The 14,980-nt window shown below is 33.9% G+C and overlaps 1 protein-coding gene across 3 annotated transcripts in view; it reads right to left on the bottom strand.

The window, feature by feature from the left end:
- RIC1 (RIC1 homolog, RAB6A GEF complex partner 1) overlaps positions 1-14,980 on the bottom strand; it is a 115,293-nt gene that overhangs the window by 51,421 nt on the left and 48,892 nt on the right. For 2 of the 3 annotated variants that reach the window (XM_069476462.1, XM_069476464.1), the window contains exons 4-6: positions 6,025-6,132; positions 1,573-1,715; positions 1,125-1,261 (exon numbers count right to left, since the gene is read on the bottom strand). In XM_069476462.1, the coding sequence (XP_069332563.1) occupies positions 1,125-1,261; positions 1,573-1,715; positions 6,025-6,132 (388 nt within the window). The remainder of the gene's footprint in view (positions 1-1,124; positions 1,262-1,572; positions 1,716-6,024; positions 6,133-14,980) is intronic. The other variant, XM_069476463.1, reaches the window with a different exon arrangement.

The following is a 14,980-nucleotide window of genomic DNA, read 5'->3' as shown; positions in this document are numbered from 1 at the left end:
AAGGGTATCCTCAGGATGATGATGGAAAGCCAAAAAATACAGTTGTGTTAAGTAAGTGACCAATCCAGTTTATAGCAGGACAGAAGGCACCAAGAGAAATTTCTTCAAGAAGATGAAACGCACAGAAAATGTAATGCATTTGAAAAAACTGACAGGGTATTTACACAACTGACAGTTTTAGGTTGAGTAAGTGGTAAGTACATAAAAACTAAGCAAATGTAAAGAACAAAATAATTATTAATTCCAGTGGAAGGAATAATCTGCAGGACAAGAAAAATAACCCTAACATATTACATGGCACAGGTAAAAACAACAGAGCTTACATATTGATAAAAATATAACAATGAATAGTAACATAATCAAAATCACAATAACTACATTTGGAATATGGGAAGAATATGCCAGTGGGTAGGAACAGGGAAGAGGAAAGTAAATGGTCATTTTCCATAGTAGGAAGTTAATAAACACAGCCTACAACCTAAAAATTAAAGGAAATACTCAACAGTGTTGATAAATATCAAAATAACTAGTAAGGGAATAAAAAGGCAGCTGTCTTGGAAAATGAGAAATTAGCATGAGGAGAGTGAGGAAGAGAGAAAGAATCACTTTTCTAAATCATGTCTAACTGGGCCGGGTGCAGTGGCTCATGTCTATTATTCTAGCAGTCTGGGAGGCCGAGGCGGGAGGATCACTTGAGCTCAGGAGTTCAAGACCAGCCTGAGCAAGAGCAAGACTCCGTCTCTACTAAAAATAGAAAAAATTAGCCAGGGGTGGTGGTGCATGCCTGTAATCCCAGCTACTTGGGAGGCTGGGGCAGGAGAATCGCTTGAGCTTAGGGAGTTTGAGGTTGCTGTGGGCTAGGCTGATGCCACGGCACCCTAGCCCATGTGACAGAGCAAGACTCCGTCTCAAAAAAATAAATAAACAAACAAATAAATAAATAAAATAAACCATGTCTAACAGAATTTTGTCTATTTACACTATTTGTATGTATAGTTTGATTAAAAATTTAACAACTCCTAAAATCTTGTATTAATACAGAAAACAGGGAGGAATTTAATAACAAAGTAAAATTAATAAATGCAAAATAAAGACAATAAACATTCCAAGTAAGTAAGCCATACCTCTGCAGTAAATCTACTTGACACTGGAGTAATAAATCCAACTTTACCATCATTAAACACAACAGCAAACCCATCGAGTGTGGCACAGTATTCCATGTCTCTGATGTGTACATCTGTAAAGCCCAGGAATGAACCTACTGATGAAAAAAACAAGTATATGAAATAGGATTACAACTATAGTAAATTATTCTCTCACATTTTGCTTGCAAACCTTTAAGGTTAAAAAGGCAAAAGTAATGACCTAATAACCCTAAACAATTAAACTATCCTTTCCTACTAAATGACTGTCTCTGTCTTTTTCGCTCATACTCACTCTCTCACTCCCTCTCTCCCTCCTCTTGCATAATTAATTCCAAAGGATAAAAATCAATGTTTACCCATAGAAGTTATCTTACTAGATATCAAATATTAAACAACTGGTTCTACTTCTTATAGAAAGTATAACTACCTCTAGATGACTGTAGGTCTACTGAAAAGGGTACTGTGCAAAGATTAATAGCTTTCCTTCCATTTGTCATTCCTTCCCAGTGAATAAGATGAAGAAGTCCATCAGAAGTAGCAACCAGGAGATCTTCCAGCACAGACTGTAAACTGTAGGTAGAATAAATTAACCTTTAAGAGAGCATACTGGGAAAGCAATGGGTATGAATATAAATGCTTTAGAAAATACTCATGCAAAAAAATCATGAAAGCATTTACAATAAAATTCTCCATTTATCAGCAAATTAGCTATGCATCATTTTACCAACATATAATTCAATGTAGAATCAGAAAATCTGAAACAATTGAAACACTATGGGCAGTCAGAGTCACAAACTTGATCAACTGAGTTAAAAACTAGAAATACTGAAACAGCAAATTAAAAGATGGAAGCATAGGTAGTAACTAACAAGAAAGGAAAACATGCAGAGAAACCATAAAATGAACAGACATAACTAATGACAGGATGACAATCTAGAGCCATGGAATAGAGAGGTTAACAATCCTCTGGCACTGTCCAATAAAACTTTCAATAATGATATGAATGTTCTATACCTGGACTATCTGAAAATGGTAGCCATTAGCCACAAGTGGCAAATGTACCCTTGAAATACAGCTAGTGCAACTAAATAACTGAGTTTTTAATTCTATCTACTTTTTATTAATTTATATTTAAAAAAGTTCTTGTGATAGTGGCTATTACACTGGAAAGCATACTTCTAGACAATATATTTTTCAGGCATTGCAACATTTATTGAGCCCATGCTCTTTGACAGGTGCTATACTCTGCGTTGGTCTCTTCAGAAGACCTCTCAGTCAAGAATTGAAAAACAATTACATAGCATGATCTCAACACTTACAATATTTGCAAAGATATTTAAATTAACATTTACTTACTGGGGAAATAAAAACCTTGCTTTGCTCAGCTCTGTATGCCCAGCCTCTTGGGCAGTGCTAGAATGTATTAAATATATGGCACTAAATGTTTGTAGAAAGGAGGAAAGAAGAGAGAGAGGGGTAGAGGAAAGGGGAACCCATAAATGAGACTGCAGAGATACTGGCAAAAAGAAGAAAAAGAGAACAACAGAAACCAGTAGAAACTGATAACAAGAAAGCCAAAGAAATAAGATGAATTTTAAAGAGTGGTCAAGAGTATCAAATGCTATAAAAAATTCAAATACTGTATAAGAATGAAAAATGTTGTGTGTACATAATATATACTCTATTAAATTTCCTTTCATATTTTAGAAGGAAAGAGTATCCTTCAAAAATATTTTAATCCATAATGATGGAAAAAAATGTTAATATTTTAATTGTTAAACTAATCCTTCAATTCTTTGGAAAGTTGATTTCAATAACTCATTACCCAAAGATTTCAGTTAATGAAGAATTTGATGTATTTTCTTCCCAACTATAAGAGCACTCAAAAAGATTTGAAACAGATGTTCCTTTACCCAGCTCCATTTCTTGAACTTCATAGCATTTGAAATCAGTTAAAATTCCCAGTTACTCCCTTTTAAAGCATTATATATTCTTTCATTTCAAATATATGTTTCAGTGGTAAAATTTATGTATAGCATTTAGTGAGCAGAGTATAAAAACTTTGTTTTAGATTTACTATTAATATACCAAGAAACACAATTTAGCAGAGTAGTCACTGATTTACCAGTGATTTTCATTCTTCAACCTACACTCTCCCTCTCCCTTATGCCTATTTCCCTAGAAGAATCACTGCATATGACAGTTGGGAACAAGATCAAGATTATCCTCCAGTAATTTAACTGTCTGCTAGGCAAAACTCAACAATCTTCTGACAAAATTAAAAGTTCATAATCTCTACATTATAATCAACAATGCTCCAACAACAAAAATGATCTACTAGATATGTGAACTGGAAAATGTGACCCAGAGTCAAGAGAAAAATCCATCAATATAAATAGAATAGATAATCCTAATGTTGGCATTAGCAGATAATGACTTTAAAATAACTGTGATAAACATTATATAGACTCTATATCTCATTTAACAGAAAGTAAACAAACTTGTTAAAACAAGGCTGATGTCAGTTGTTAAAATACTGAATATTTCCATAAAGGTTGGCAAATAGGCCTTGCCCCAAGCCACCCAAGTGCCTGCTTACCACAGACTCCCTCTCTCATAAGAATCTACCAAACTGAAAGATTAATTCTTGGTATAGTAGAGGGATGTCAGAACCGTATATCAATAGCCAATTAACTCATATCTTCTTAAGCTGTACTGGCTCTTAACTATTTTGACTATCATCACTGGTCATAAGTACATGCAAAATGCATGTAAATATACTCTAAGTTATGACCTCAAAGAACCTCTTTAATCACTGACTTTATGGGCTTTACATGAGCCTTCTGGTATCCCAGACGTGTGTGTGTGTGTGTGTGTGTGTGTGTGTGTGTTTAAATTTAGGATTCTACCTGGGTTCTAAGGGATGTAGTATGGTTAGAAAGCAATATGCTGAATGTATCATCTGGTGCCATGTATACATTTAAATAGAACAGTGCTTCTGATTAATCAAATATTCCTAATACAGAATTACATAATTCATAAATCACCAATTCTCAAAATGTAAATATATTTAATACTTAATTAATATTAAACACTATATATAACATAGTGCTTTCCAAAGTGCCCAGGATGAAGATGAAATAAACTGTTATTTTAAAATCAGAAATAGAATCTTATTAAAATTATGAATTTTATATTATAAATTTTTACCTTCTAAACATTATTTCAATTAATAGCAAAAAATAGATGTTTAAACTCAATCATATTTTTTCTTCAATCAAAAATAAAAGATGACAACATTCTTGCTACTATAAGCAACAGCATAACCATTACCCCTAACCCTTATCTGACTTACATTTGTAGTGATAGGAGGAAAAATAGTTGATTATAAAGCATAAGTTTTATATCTTCTCACTCAATTCAAAATCATATAGGAACTCTCCAATCAAATTTCTAGCAAGTATGCATTTCAGGTGCTAAGAACATTGCTCTAAAACGCAATTATTTCACTGAAGTTTTGAAAGAAAGCTTAGAGATTTCCAACCACTTAAATGTGTATATTAAAACCCAGCATCTGACAGGCTAAACTTGCACAAGATGGCAAAAACAGAAATTTTTTTTTTCAGAGGCTCTTTTTCTATTCTATTTCCATGCACCATACAGTTTGCCACCAGGTGAAGGTCCACCTCACTTTGTACCCATTCAAAATTCCTTATGCATCAAGTTACTTTCTGGAAAAGGATTTCCACGCTGAAATAAAATGTGAAGCGATGAGTAACCTTTTGATCCAGGTGATGAGTACCCCGAACAACTTTTGTAACATCGATCACATTTAAGTAACAATGCCATTCTATGAGAGTAAGGTATAAAAAGATGGACCAAAGAAGGCAAGACCCACTTGCATACAATTTTATTTAATATGTTACAGCATCATTCTGTACAGTATTCTAACAAGAGAAATTGTGAAAGAAATATTTAGTCAGAACTGAGGCTTTTTCTAAAAAAATTAAGTATTACCTTCATATAGTCCAATATTTAAAGGGCATCCGGTAAAAAGTCTTTTCCCCAAACCTATCCCCTAGCCACTCATTTCTCATGCCATTTTTACGCATTCCTCCAGAACACATATTCTAATACTACTATTTCCCTTTTTAAAACAGTAGCATTATATACACCTCGGTTTTTTTCACCCAAAAACACATTTAGAAAGTCTTTTTCAGTTAAGAATGCCCTCATTGTTCTCACAGCTGCATATTGTTTAAGTACATTTTCTTACATCTACACAATGGAAACAATATGCAGCTAAACTAAGTGACAATTAAAATATCAACTGTGAAGCAGTTACAGAAATAAGGCCAAATTACAGGTAAGATCACTTATTTTTTCTACTGATGGATGTAAAGGAGATTTTTGGTATTCTGGTATTTCTGGCCATCTTGTCACAAAACCTTTATTCACACTTGGATCAAAAGGCTTAACTTTCTTCCAAATGTACATAAACTTCCCAGAAACTTACGCCAACTTAGGAAACAAAGGTACTTTCTCTTTTCTTCAACTTGTGTGATTTTTATCAGTACTGTTTTGAGAAATATGGACTGCTATCATCAGCCAAACAATTCTAGACCTTATCAAAAATATAAATTTCAAAATAAAATTATAGTTGGTATACTCAATTTATGGGCTTTATTATGATAATTTAAGTATAATGTGCCATCTATAAAACTTCAAATGTCTTATAAGGGCTAAACAAGCATTTCTAGAGCTAAAAACTTACCTTCAATCAAAAGAAATGAAATCAATTTTCCTGCTGGTTATGTGATTAATCAACTACATTGTCTAGTGTCATCACAGAATGCCAAATTTACCCAAAGTACTATACCTCATGATGGGTGCTTGCAAATCCAATATTTTCCTCATCTCTAAATTTAATGCTGGAGCACACTGTTCTTCCTTAAAATGAGGTGTCCCCTTCATTTGTGGACTTCCTCTAAAAAAAAACAACGTTAAAGAGAAAGATATTCAATTTGTCTCTACTTTGTGGCTAATACCTGATCAAATAAAGTAAATGAAATCAAACTTACAAATCAGGAATTCATCCTTTAGATTCTCAAATGAAAAACAAGACTTAAATTCCATTTATAGCAGACATATCTGTTCACCAATTGGAAATAAATCAGTTTGACCAATGTGACTTGTATTGGGAGGGTGGGAAGGAGAAAAGCAGAGAATCTGAGAAATAAAACCACTTAGGATAAAAGTGAACTCTCAAGAGAACCAATAGACATTTGTTTAAAATGACCGAGGGTGAGCCACGAGCAGTAGAGCCCACTTGTAGTCATAGCTACTTAGGAGGCTGAGTTGGGAGCATCTCTTGAGCCCAAGAGTTGAAATCCCAAATCCAGTCCGGGGAACATAGCAAGACCCTGTCTCCTTAAAAAAAATTAAAAAAGATTTGAGGTCCTTTTGTGAGTTGGGAAAAATACATATCATTCTATACAGTGTATGTCCCAACCAGTCCAAATCGTAACTTATCTTACTCCACACCTCATTATTGATTTGTATTCTTTGGGTATGTATCAGAATTAAGGCTAGATTCAGGGATGCAATTAGGAGATGTTTCACAGATTACCTGGTAATAAATAGAAAAATAGCTCAATTTTTAAAATCCACGGCATTAAATATATGCACTAGAGTGGCTAGGTCAATGCCAACATAATTGACCTGTCACACACAACCGCTTAAAAGAACTATAGAGCTGTTTTGAATTCTTTTCCTCCACATGGCATAGGAGTAGACTACTATTTAATAGACTGTCATTCTTCTTCAGTGCCTTTGTTGGAATCTAATAGCTATTTGTCTCTATCAACTATCACTTGACAACAATTAGACTGCCAACGTCATCTCTCCCTTTCCAGTTATCTATAATCCTGTAAATCAACGTCAATACTATTAAAATTATATGCAAATAGTCAAACAAGTCCAATAGCCTTTAAGGTTCCTGGCTTTGTGAAAATTTTTTTGATGCTTAGGAACTTTGTTTACTTTTTAGTTCTAAACTTTTTTTTTAGCGGATTTTCCTCTCACTTTTATTTCTATTTCAGAATTTTACGGGGGTATACACATTTTGGTTACATAATTTGCTTTCGTAGAGTTTGAGTCAAAGTTATAAGTGTGCTTTTCAGCCAGTTAGTGTGCACTGTACCTGTTAAATGTGAATTTACCCACTCCTTTCCCCCCCTCCCACCTACTCAATTTCCCTTGAGTTTTATTTCCATATGTGCACATAAGTGTTGACTGATTATTTCCAATTTAGTATTGAGTACATGTAGTGTTTGTTTTTCCATTCTTATGATACTTCACTAAGAAGAATGGCCTCCAGTTCCATCCAGGTTGTTATAAAACATATATACTAGATCACCATTTTTTTTTTTATGGCTCAGTAGTGCTCCATGTTATATATACACCACATTTTATTAATCCACTCATGTGTTGATGGGCACTTGGGTTGATTCCACATCTTTGGGATTGTGAATTGTGCTGCTATAAACATTCAAGTACAAGTATCTTTTTTATAAAATGTCTTTTATTCCTTTCGGTAAATATCTAGTAGTGGAATTGCTGGATGATACGGTTCCATAGAGGATGTACTAGTTTGCAGTCCCACCAACAGTGTGTAAGTGTTCCAATAACAGTCAAGCTGAGAATCAAATCAAAGACACAATACCCTTCACAGTAACAACAAAGAAAATAAAGGACTTAGGAATATATTTAAGGAGGTGAGAAACCTCTATAGAGAGAATGATGAAATATTGAAGAAAGAAACTGCAGAAGATGTAAACAGATGGAAAAACATATCATGCTCATGGATCAGCAGAATCAACATTATTAAAATGTCTATACTACCCAAAGTGATTTACAGATTCAACACAATCCCCATAAAAATACCAACGTTATTTCTTGTAGACCTTGAAAAAACAGTTCTACACTTTGTATGGAACCAGAAAAGACCCCAAATAGTTAATGCAATCCTACATAATAAGAATAAATCAGGAGGCATCACGTTACCAGACTTCAAGCTATACTACAAAGCTACAGTAACCAAAACAGAGACATAGATCTATGGATCTGAACAGAGAACACAGATATGAATCCATCCTCATATTGCCATCTGATCTTTGACAAAGAAGACAAAAAAATACACTCTATTCAATAAATGGTGAAAGAATCTCTATTCAATAAATGGTGCTAGGAAAATTAGATAGCCACATGTAGAAGGCTGAAACAGGATCCGTATCTCTCACCTCTCACAAAAATTAATTCATGACAAATAAAAGACTTAAACTTAAGGCATGAAAATATAAGAACTGTAGAAGAAAATGTTGGAAAAACTCTTACAGACACTGGCCTAAGCAAAAAATTTATGAAGAAGATTCCAAAAGCAATCACAGCAACAATAAAAATAAATAAATGGGACCAGATCAAATTAAAAAGCTTCTACACAGCCAGGGACACAATCATTAGAGCAAACAGATAACCAACAGAATGAAAGAAAATATTTACATGCTATACATCTGATAAAGAGCTGATAACCAGAATCTACAAAGAACGCAAGCAAATCAGCAAGAAAAAATCAAACAACTCCATTAAAAAGTGGGCAAAAGACATGAAGAGAAACTTTTCAAAAGAAGATAGACTAATAGCCAACAAACACATGAAGAAATGCTCAACATCTCTAACCACCAAGGAAATGCAAATGAAAACCACAAGGAGATATCACCCAGCTCCGATGAGAATGGCTTTTATCAAAATGTCCCAAAACAACAGATGCTGGTAAGGATGCAGAGAGAAAGGTACATTTATGCACTATTGGTGGGACTCCAAACTAGTACAAGCTGTATGGAAAGTAGTACGGAGATACCTCAAAGAAGTAAAAGTACATCTAAACTATTTTTCATATAAAAGTTTTGTGATGCTTTGTTACCATTCTGTCCTGCTACTGTCATGACCGAGAATACTTGATTCCTTCTATGTCTGAATGACTAAGCCAGCTGGTGTTTAACTATACAGGTTCATGTTCAACTAATATGTTGGACTGATATGACAGCCCCTATGACACAAAAGTAATTAATTTACAGGAGTCATATTTAAACTGCTAATTACACAGTCTGTGATTAACTCCCTGAAATGGTCTCCATCTAGTTTTAAAGTTAATTTCTATTTTTTAAAATAACACACAGAACTTAAAATTCAAATAGTGCTATAAGGTTTATAACAAAGAAAAACCAGCACAATAGTAGTCTCCTTTTAGTGGAAACTTAAGATGTATCTACCAAATGCAAAAGATTTGAACAAGCCAACTCCTGAGTTATTAATTAATAAGATGGAGAAAACTGAACACAAAGTATTTGCTATTAATAAATTGTTAATTTTGATGGGTGTAATAATACTGCAGTTTTGTTTCTTTCAAATGTCTACCTGTTACAGATAAAAATAAAGCATTTAGGGTTGAAGGATATAATATCTGGAATTTGCTTTAATATTTAAAGTATGTATGCATGAGGAGAGGGTAGTATTGATATCTTTTCAATCTGGGAGATGAGTACATTGGGCACATGGGTTTTCATTACATTCTGTAATTTACATTTAACAAATTCCATAACAAAAGCTCAAAACAATGCTTCCCTCAGCATTTTAAAGGCTTTTTCCTCCAATGTCTTTCAGATTCTCACATATGGCTTTGGAGTTCACAGACATTCTTATTCATAGAGTTTATTTATCTTTTCTTCCTATCTGGAAGTCCTCAGGATCTTCTTTTTATCTCCAGTGAGTTCTGAAATTTCAGAATGATGCATTTTTCTACAAGTATGTGAACCTATATTATTGTTTGCAATGAGCATTTGCTAAACCTATTCAATCTAGTGATATCTTTAGGTCTAGGAAATTTACATATTTTATTTCCTAATATATTAAATAAGGTTCTTCATTTCCTCTTCTCTGTTTCTGGGACACCTACTAAGGTTACATATTAAACCTCATATTAACCTCTATATTTTCTTTTCTCTATTATTTTTGTCTTTTGTTCTACATCCAGGGAAAGTTCCTCCACTGTTTCTTTCAATGCTTTTACTGAATTTATTTTTGCTATCGTAGCTCAAAGTGTTTTCATTTCCTGCATTGTCTGTTTCTTTAAGTTCCTTTTTTTCTGTTACGTGTATCTCTTTCCCATCGGAAACTTTCCCAACATGGCTAACCATCTTTTAGCTGTTTGTTTCTCTTTAAGACGTCAATAAAAAGCTGGGTTTTTGTTTTGTTTTGTTTGAGGTCGTCTAATACTAGTATCTCTTGAGAAGTTTTTCTGCAGTGGTTCAATTTCTCCAGGAAGGATCCCTCAATTCTGCCTGGGAAATCTAAGCATGAAAGATAGGCGTCTGGAGCCAAGCAGCGGAACTTGACAATTTTTGCTTAATCCCCATCTTTAGTTTAGCATCTCATCCCTGCCCTTTTCTGTCTGGTTTAACCAGACAATATATTTTCTATTTCCTGTGAGGTGTGAACATAGGGATCCTTACTCCTTATTCAGATTTCTCAAGCAATTCCTCTGTTGATAGTCCCTGTCTCACTCCTATATTCTGTGGTACTAGTCAGTCAAATTCCTAAGCCTTTCTGGGTTTGCAGGTGAAACAACCTCCCCCTGCCCCCGCCTCCCCCCACCTTTTTTTTCAGTATCCTGTGGGTAGACCCTCAGGTTTGATAAGTCTTCCAAAATCATTACTCTTTCTCCACCAATTTTTAGCTGAAGGGTTAGGTTACCTCTAGTTTTCATTAAAGATGGGAATATTATTTCAACTGTTTTCTGTCAGTGAATTTCAAGAGAAGGAATGAAAATCTCATTACCTATCTTAAAACTGGAAACTCTCTGCTTTTCTTTATAGGAGTATTCTCATTATTAAAACGGAAGCATTTTAAGAATTTTAAAGCAAATCTAAGTAAATCTTGATTTGTCAAGGATTTCCACTATAGACATAAATTTTATAGGAAAGTTTCCATCCTATCTTCCAAATATACTATAAAATGCAGTAAACTTTAAAAAACTATATTATCAAAAAAATCTGTCTGGCCAGGCGCGGTGGCCCACGCCTGTAATCCTAGCACTCTGGGAGGCCAAGGTGTGAGGATCGCTCCAGGTGAAGAGTTCAAGACCAGCCTGAGCAAAAGCGAGACCCCATCTCTACTAAAAATAGAAAAAAATTATCTGGCCAACTAAAATATATATAGAAAAAATTAGCCAGGCATGGTGGTGCATGCCTGTAGTCCCAGCTACTCGGGAGGCTGAGGCAAAAGGATTGCTTAAGCCCAGGAGTTTGAGGTTGCTGTAAGCTAGGCTGATGCCACGGCACTCTAGCCCAGGCAACAGAGCAAGATTCTGTCTCAAAAACAACAACAACAAAAAAAAAAACCACTGATGAAGAATATTATCACTTATAGCTCAACAATAAATTAACAGGATATAATATCTGATGGTTGGAAGAGAGTCATAGAAGATAAGGCTGAAAGGATAAGTTACCAGATCATGAAGATACTGAATATCAAGAAAACAGTAATAAATTGAGCATTTACTATGTATGAAACAGTGTACAAAAACAGTTCCACACATTATCTCGGCCAATCATTTATAATCTTTTGAGACAGGGATTATTATCCCCATTTTTCCAGAGAAGAAACTGGAACCTAGAAATGTTGAGAACTTTGCCCTTGGTCACAGAGTAAATAAGTGAAAGAGCTGATATTTGAACCTATGGCTTCAATTCTCGGTTCTAAACAACTGAAAATTATTAGAGAAATAAAGAGACTGACACGATAACCTTTGTCTGCACAAAGACACAGTGCAACGAGTGCTAAAGAATGGAGTGGGGATGGAATAGGAGAGGGAGACTGTAAATAATTATGTTCTTCACATCTGGGCACACAGAAGAATTATGGTTTCCTGCTTCTATAAATTAGGTTTGGACACATGAGATTTTGGCCTATAAAACATGAGGGAAAGCAATTTGTGTCACTTCTGAGCAAAGGATTTAAGAGCCGATACTTGGTACACCATGCTCTGATTTTAATCCTTCACCATGGGGATTTAGCCTATGCTGACTAATATAGTATACTAAATCAAATAACTGACAGTTGTTAGATGTTTTTCCAGTAAAACTCAACAAATCAATAGTTTGTGACTATTCTACATGACTGATTTTATTAACTATGCAATCTGAGAAGTAGTAGAAAGAGGAACAAAGAAAAATAAACATAGTTTAAGAGACTCATGGGAACAACATCCTGCATACCAACATGTGTATAATGAGAGTCCCAAAAGTGAGGGCAGAGGAGAGAGGACAGGAGAGGATATTTGAACAAATAATGATTGAAAACTTTGCAAATTTGATAAAGACATGAGTCTACACTCAAGAAGCTCAACAAACTCCAAGTAAGTTCAAAAAGATCCACATTGTGACACATTATATTCCAACTGTCAAAAGACAGAGAGAATCTTAAAAGTGGCAAGAGAAGTGACTCTTCATGTACAAGGGACCCTCAGTAAGATTAACAGCCATTTTTCCATCAGAAACCCGGAGGCCAGAAGGCAGTGGGATGACGTATTTCAAGCGTTGAAAGAAAAAAATGTCAACCAAGAATTCTATATCCAGAAAAACTATCCTTCAAAAATAACGGATAAATTAAGAGATTTCAAGATAAACAAAAAGTTGAGGGAATTAGTCACAGTTACACTTGAACTACAAGAAATGCTATTCAGGCTGAAATGAGAGGAGAAGAGACAAACTCAAAACCATGTGAGAAAATAAATAAAGATAAAGGTAACTACAGAAGTAAACATAAAAGCCAGCCATATTATGTTTTTGGTTCAGAAATCTTTTTTCCTATATGATTTAAAAGACAAATGCATAAACAATAATTATGAATTTATGTTAACAGTCATACAATGTCTAAAGATGTAATATGTGACAATAACAGCATAAAAGGGGAGGGATGAGATGTACAGGAGTTTTGGTATAATACTGAGGCTAAGTTGCTATTAATTCAAACTAGGTTGTTGTACAAGTAAGATGTTAATTGTGATCTCCAAGGTAATCACTAAGAAAATACTAAAACAAGTACATTAAAGGAAATGAGAAGAGAATAAAAAACAGTATGCTGAAAAAAATCAATTAAGCAAAAAAGAAAGCAGTAATGGAGGAACCCAGGAACAAAAAAGATAGAGACATACAAAAAGCACATTAGCAAAATGGCAGAAGTCCTACCTTATCAGTAATTATTTAAATGTAAATGGATCAAATGATTCAATTAAAAGGTAAACACTGTCAGGAGTAAAAACCATAAATGATTCCATTTATAAGTTGTTTACAAGAGACTCACTTTAGATCCAAAGACACAAATAGGTTGAAGGTGAAAGGATGGAAAAACATATTACATGCAAATAGTAACCAAGATAGGGTGGCTAGGGTAATATCAGAAAAAACAGACTAAGTCAAAAACTATCATAAGAGATAAAGATTTTTATAATGATAAAATGGTCGATCTAGCAAGATATCACAATTAAAAACAGATACACACCTAACAACAGGGACACAAAATACATGAAGCAAACACTGATGGAACAGAAGGGAGAAATAGCTCTGTTGTCATTACTGTTGTTATATAATTACTGAAGTTACAGACTTCAGTATCCCACTTTCAATAATCAATAGAACTAGACAGAAGGTCAGTAAGGAACTAGGGAATTTGAACAACACTATAAATCACTTAGATCTAAGACACATACTGAAAAGTTCACTCAACAACGGCAGAATATACATTCTTCTCAAATGTACACGGAACATTCTCTAGGACAGAACATATGTTAGGCCACAAAAATGTCTCAATAAATTTAAAAAGACTGAAACTATACAAAGTATCTTCTGTAACCACAATGGAATGAAACTAAAAATCAGTAACAGAAGAAAAAGTGAAAAATTCACAAATATGTGGAAATGACATAATAAACTCCAAAATAATTTATGGATCAAAGAAACCAAAAGGGAAATTAGAAACTACTCTGAAGCTAATGAAAACAGAAACACAACATATGAGATACAGTGGATGCAGTGGTCAGAGGGAAATTTAAAAATGAAATGCCTACATTAAAAAGAAAAAATATCTCAAATCAATAACCTAACTCTACACCTTACAGAATTAAAAAAAGAAAAGCAAACTAAACCCAAAGCTAGCAGAAGGATGTATATAACAAAAATGAGAGTAGATATAAATAAAAGAGAAAAATCAATTAAAGAGTTGGTTCTTTGAAAACATCAATAAAATCGAAAAACCTAAGAAAAAAGAAAGAAAACTAATTTCTGAAGATAGAAATAAAAGTGGGAACATTACTACTGATCCTACCAAAAAAAAAAAAATGGATAAGAGAATACTGTGAACAAGTATATGCCAACAAGTTAACCTATGTTCCTAGAAACACACAAATGGACAAATTCCTAGAAACACACACACAAATTTCCAAACTGACTCAAGAAGAAATATTAGTAAAACATATGAATAGACTTATAACAAGTAATAAAACTAAATTAGTAATCAAAAACCTCCCAATAAAGAAAGCCCAGAACCAGATGGCTTCACTAGTTATGTTAATGACTTAAACTAAGTATTTAAAGAAATAACATCAATCCTTTTCAAACTGTCATAAAAAAAAAAAAAATAGAAGAGGAGTCAACACTTTCTATTTCATTCCATGAGGCCAGGATTATCCCAACACCAAAGCCAGACAAAGACACGAAATG

Source organism: Eulemur rufifrons, chromosome 7, assembly GCF_041146395.1.
Source record: "Eulemur rufifrons isolate Redbay chromosome 7, OSU_ERuf_1, whole genome shotgun sequence".
NCBI classification, from domain to species: domain Eukaryota; kingdom Metazoa; phylum Chordata; class Mammalia; order Primates; family Lemuridae; genus Eulemur; species Eulemur rufifrons.
Note: the sequence above shows the minus strand (reverse complement) of the source record. Positions and strands in the feature narration are given on the sequence as shown.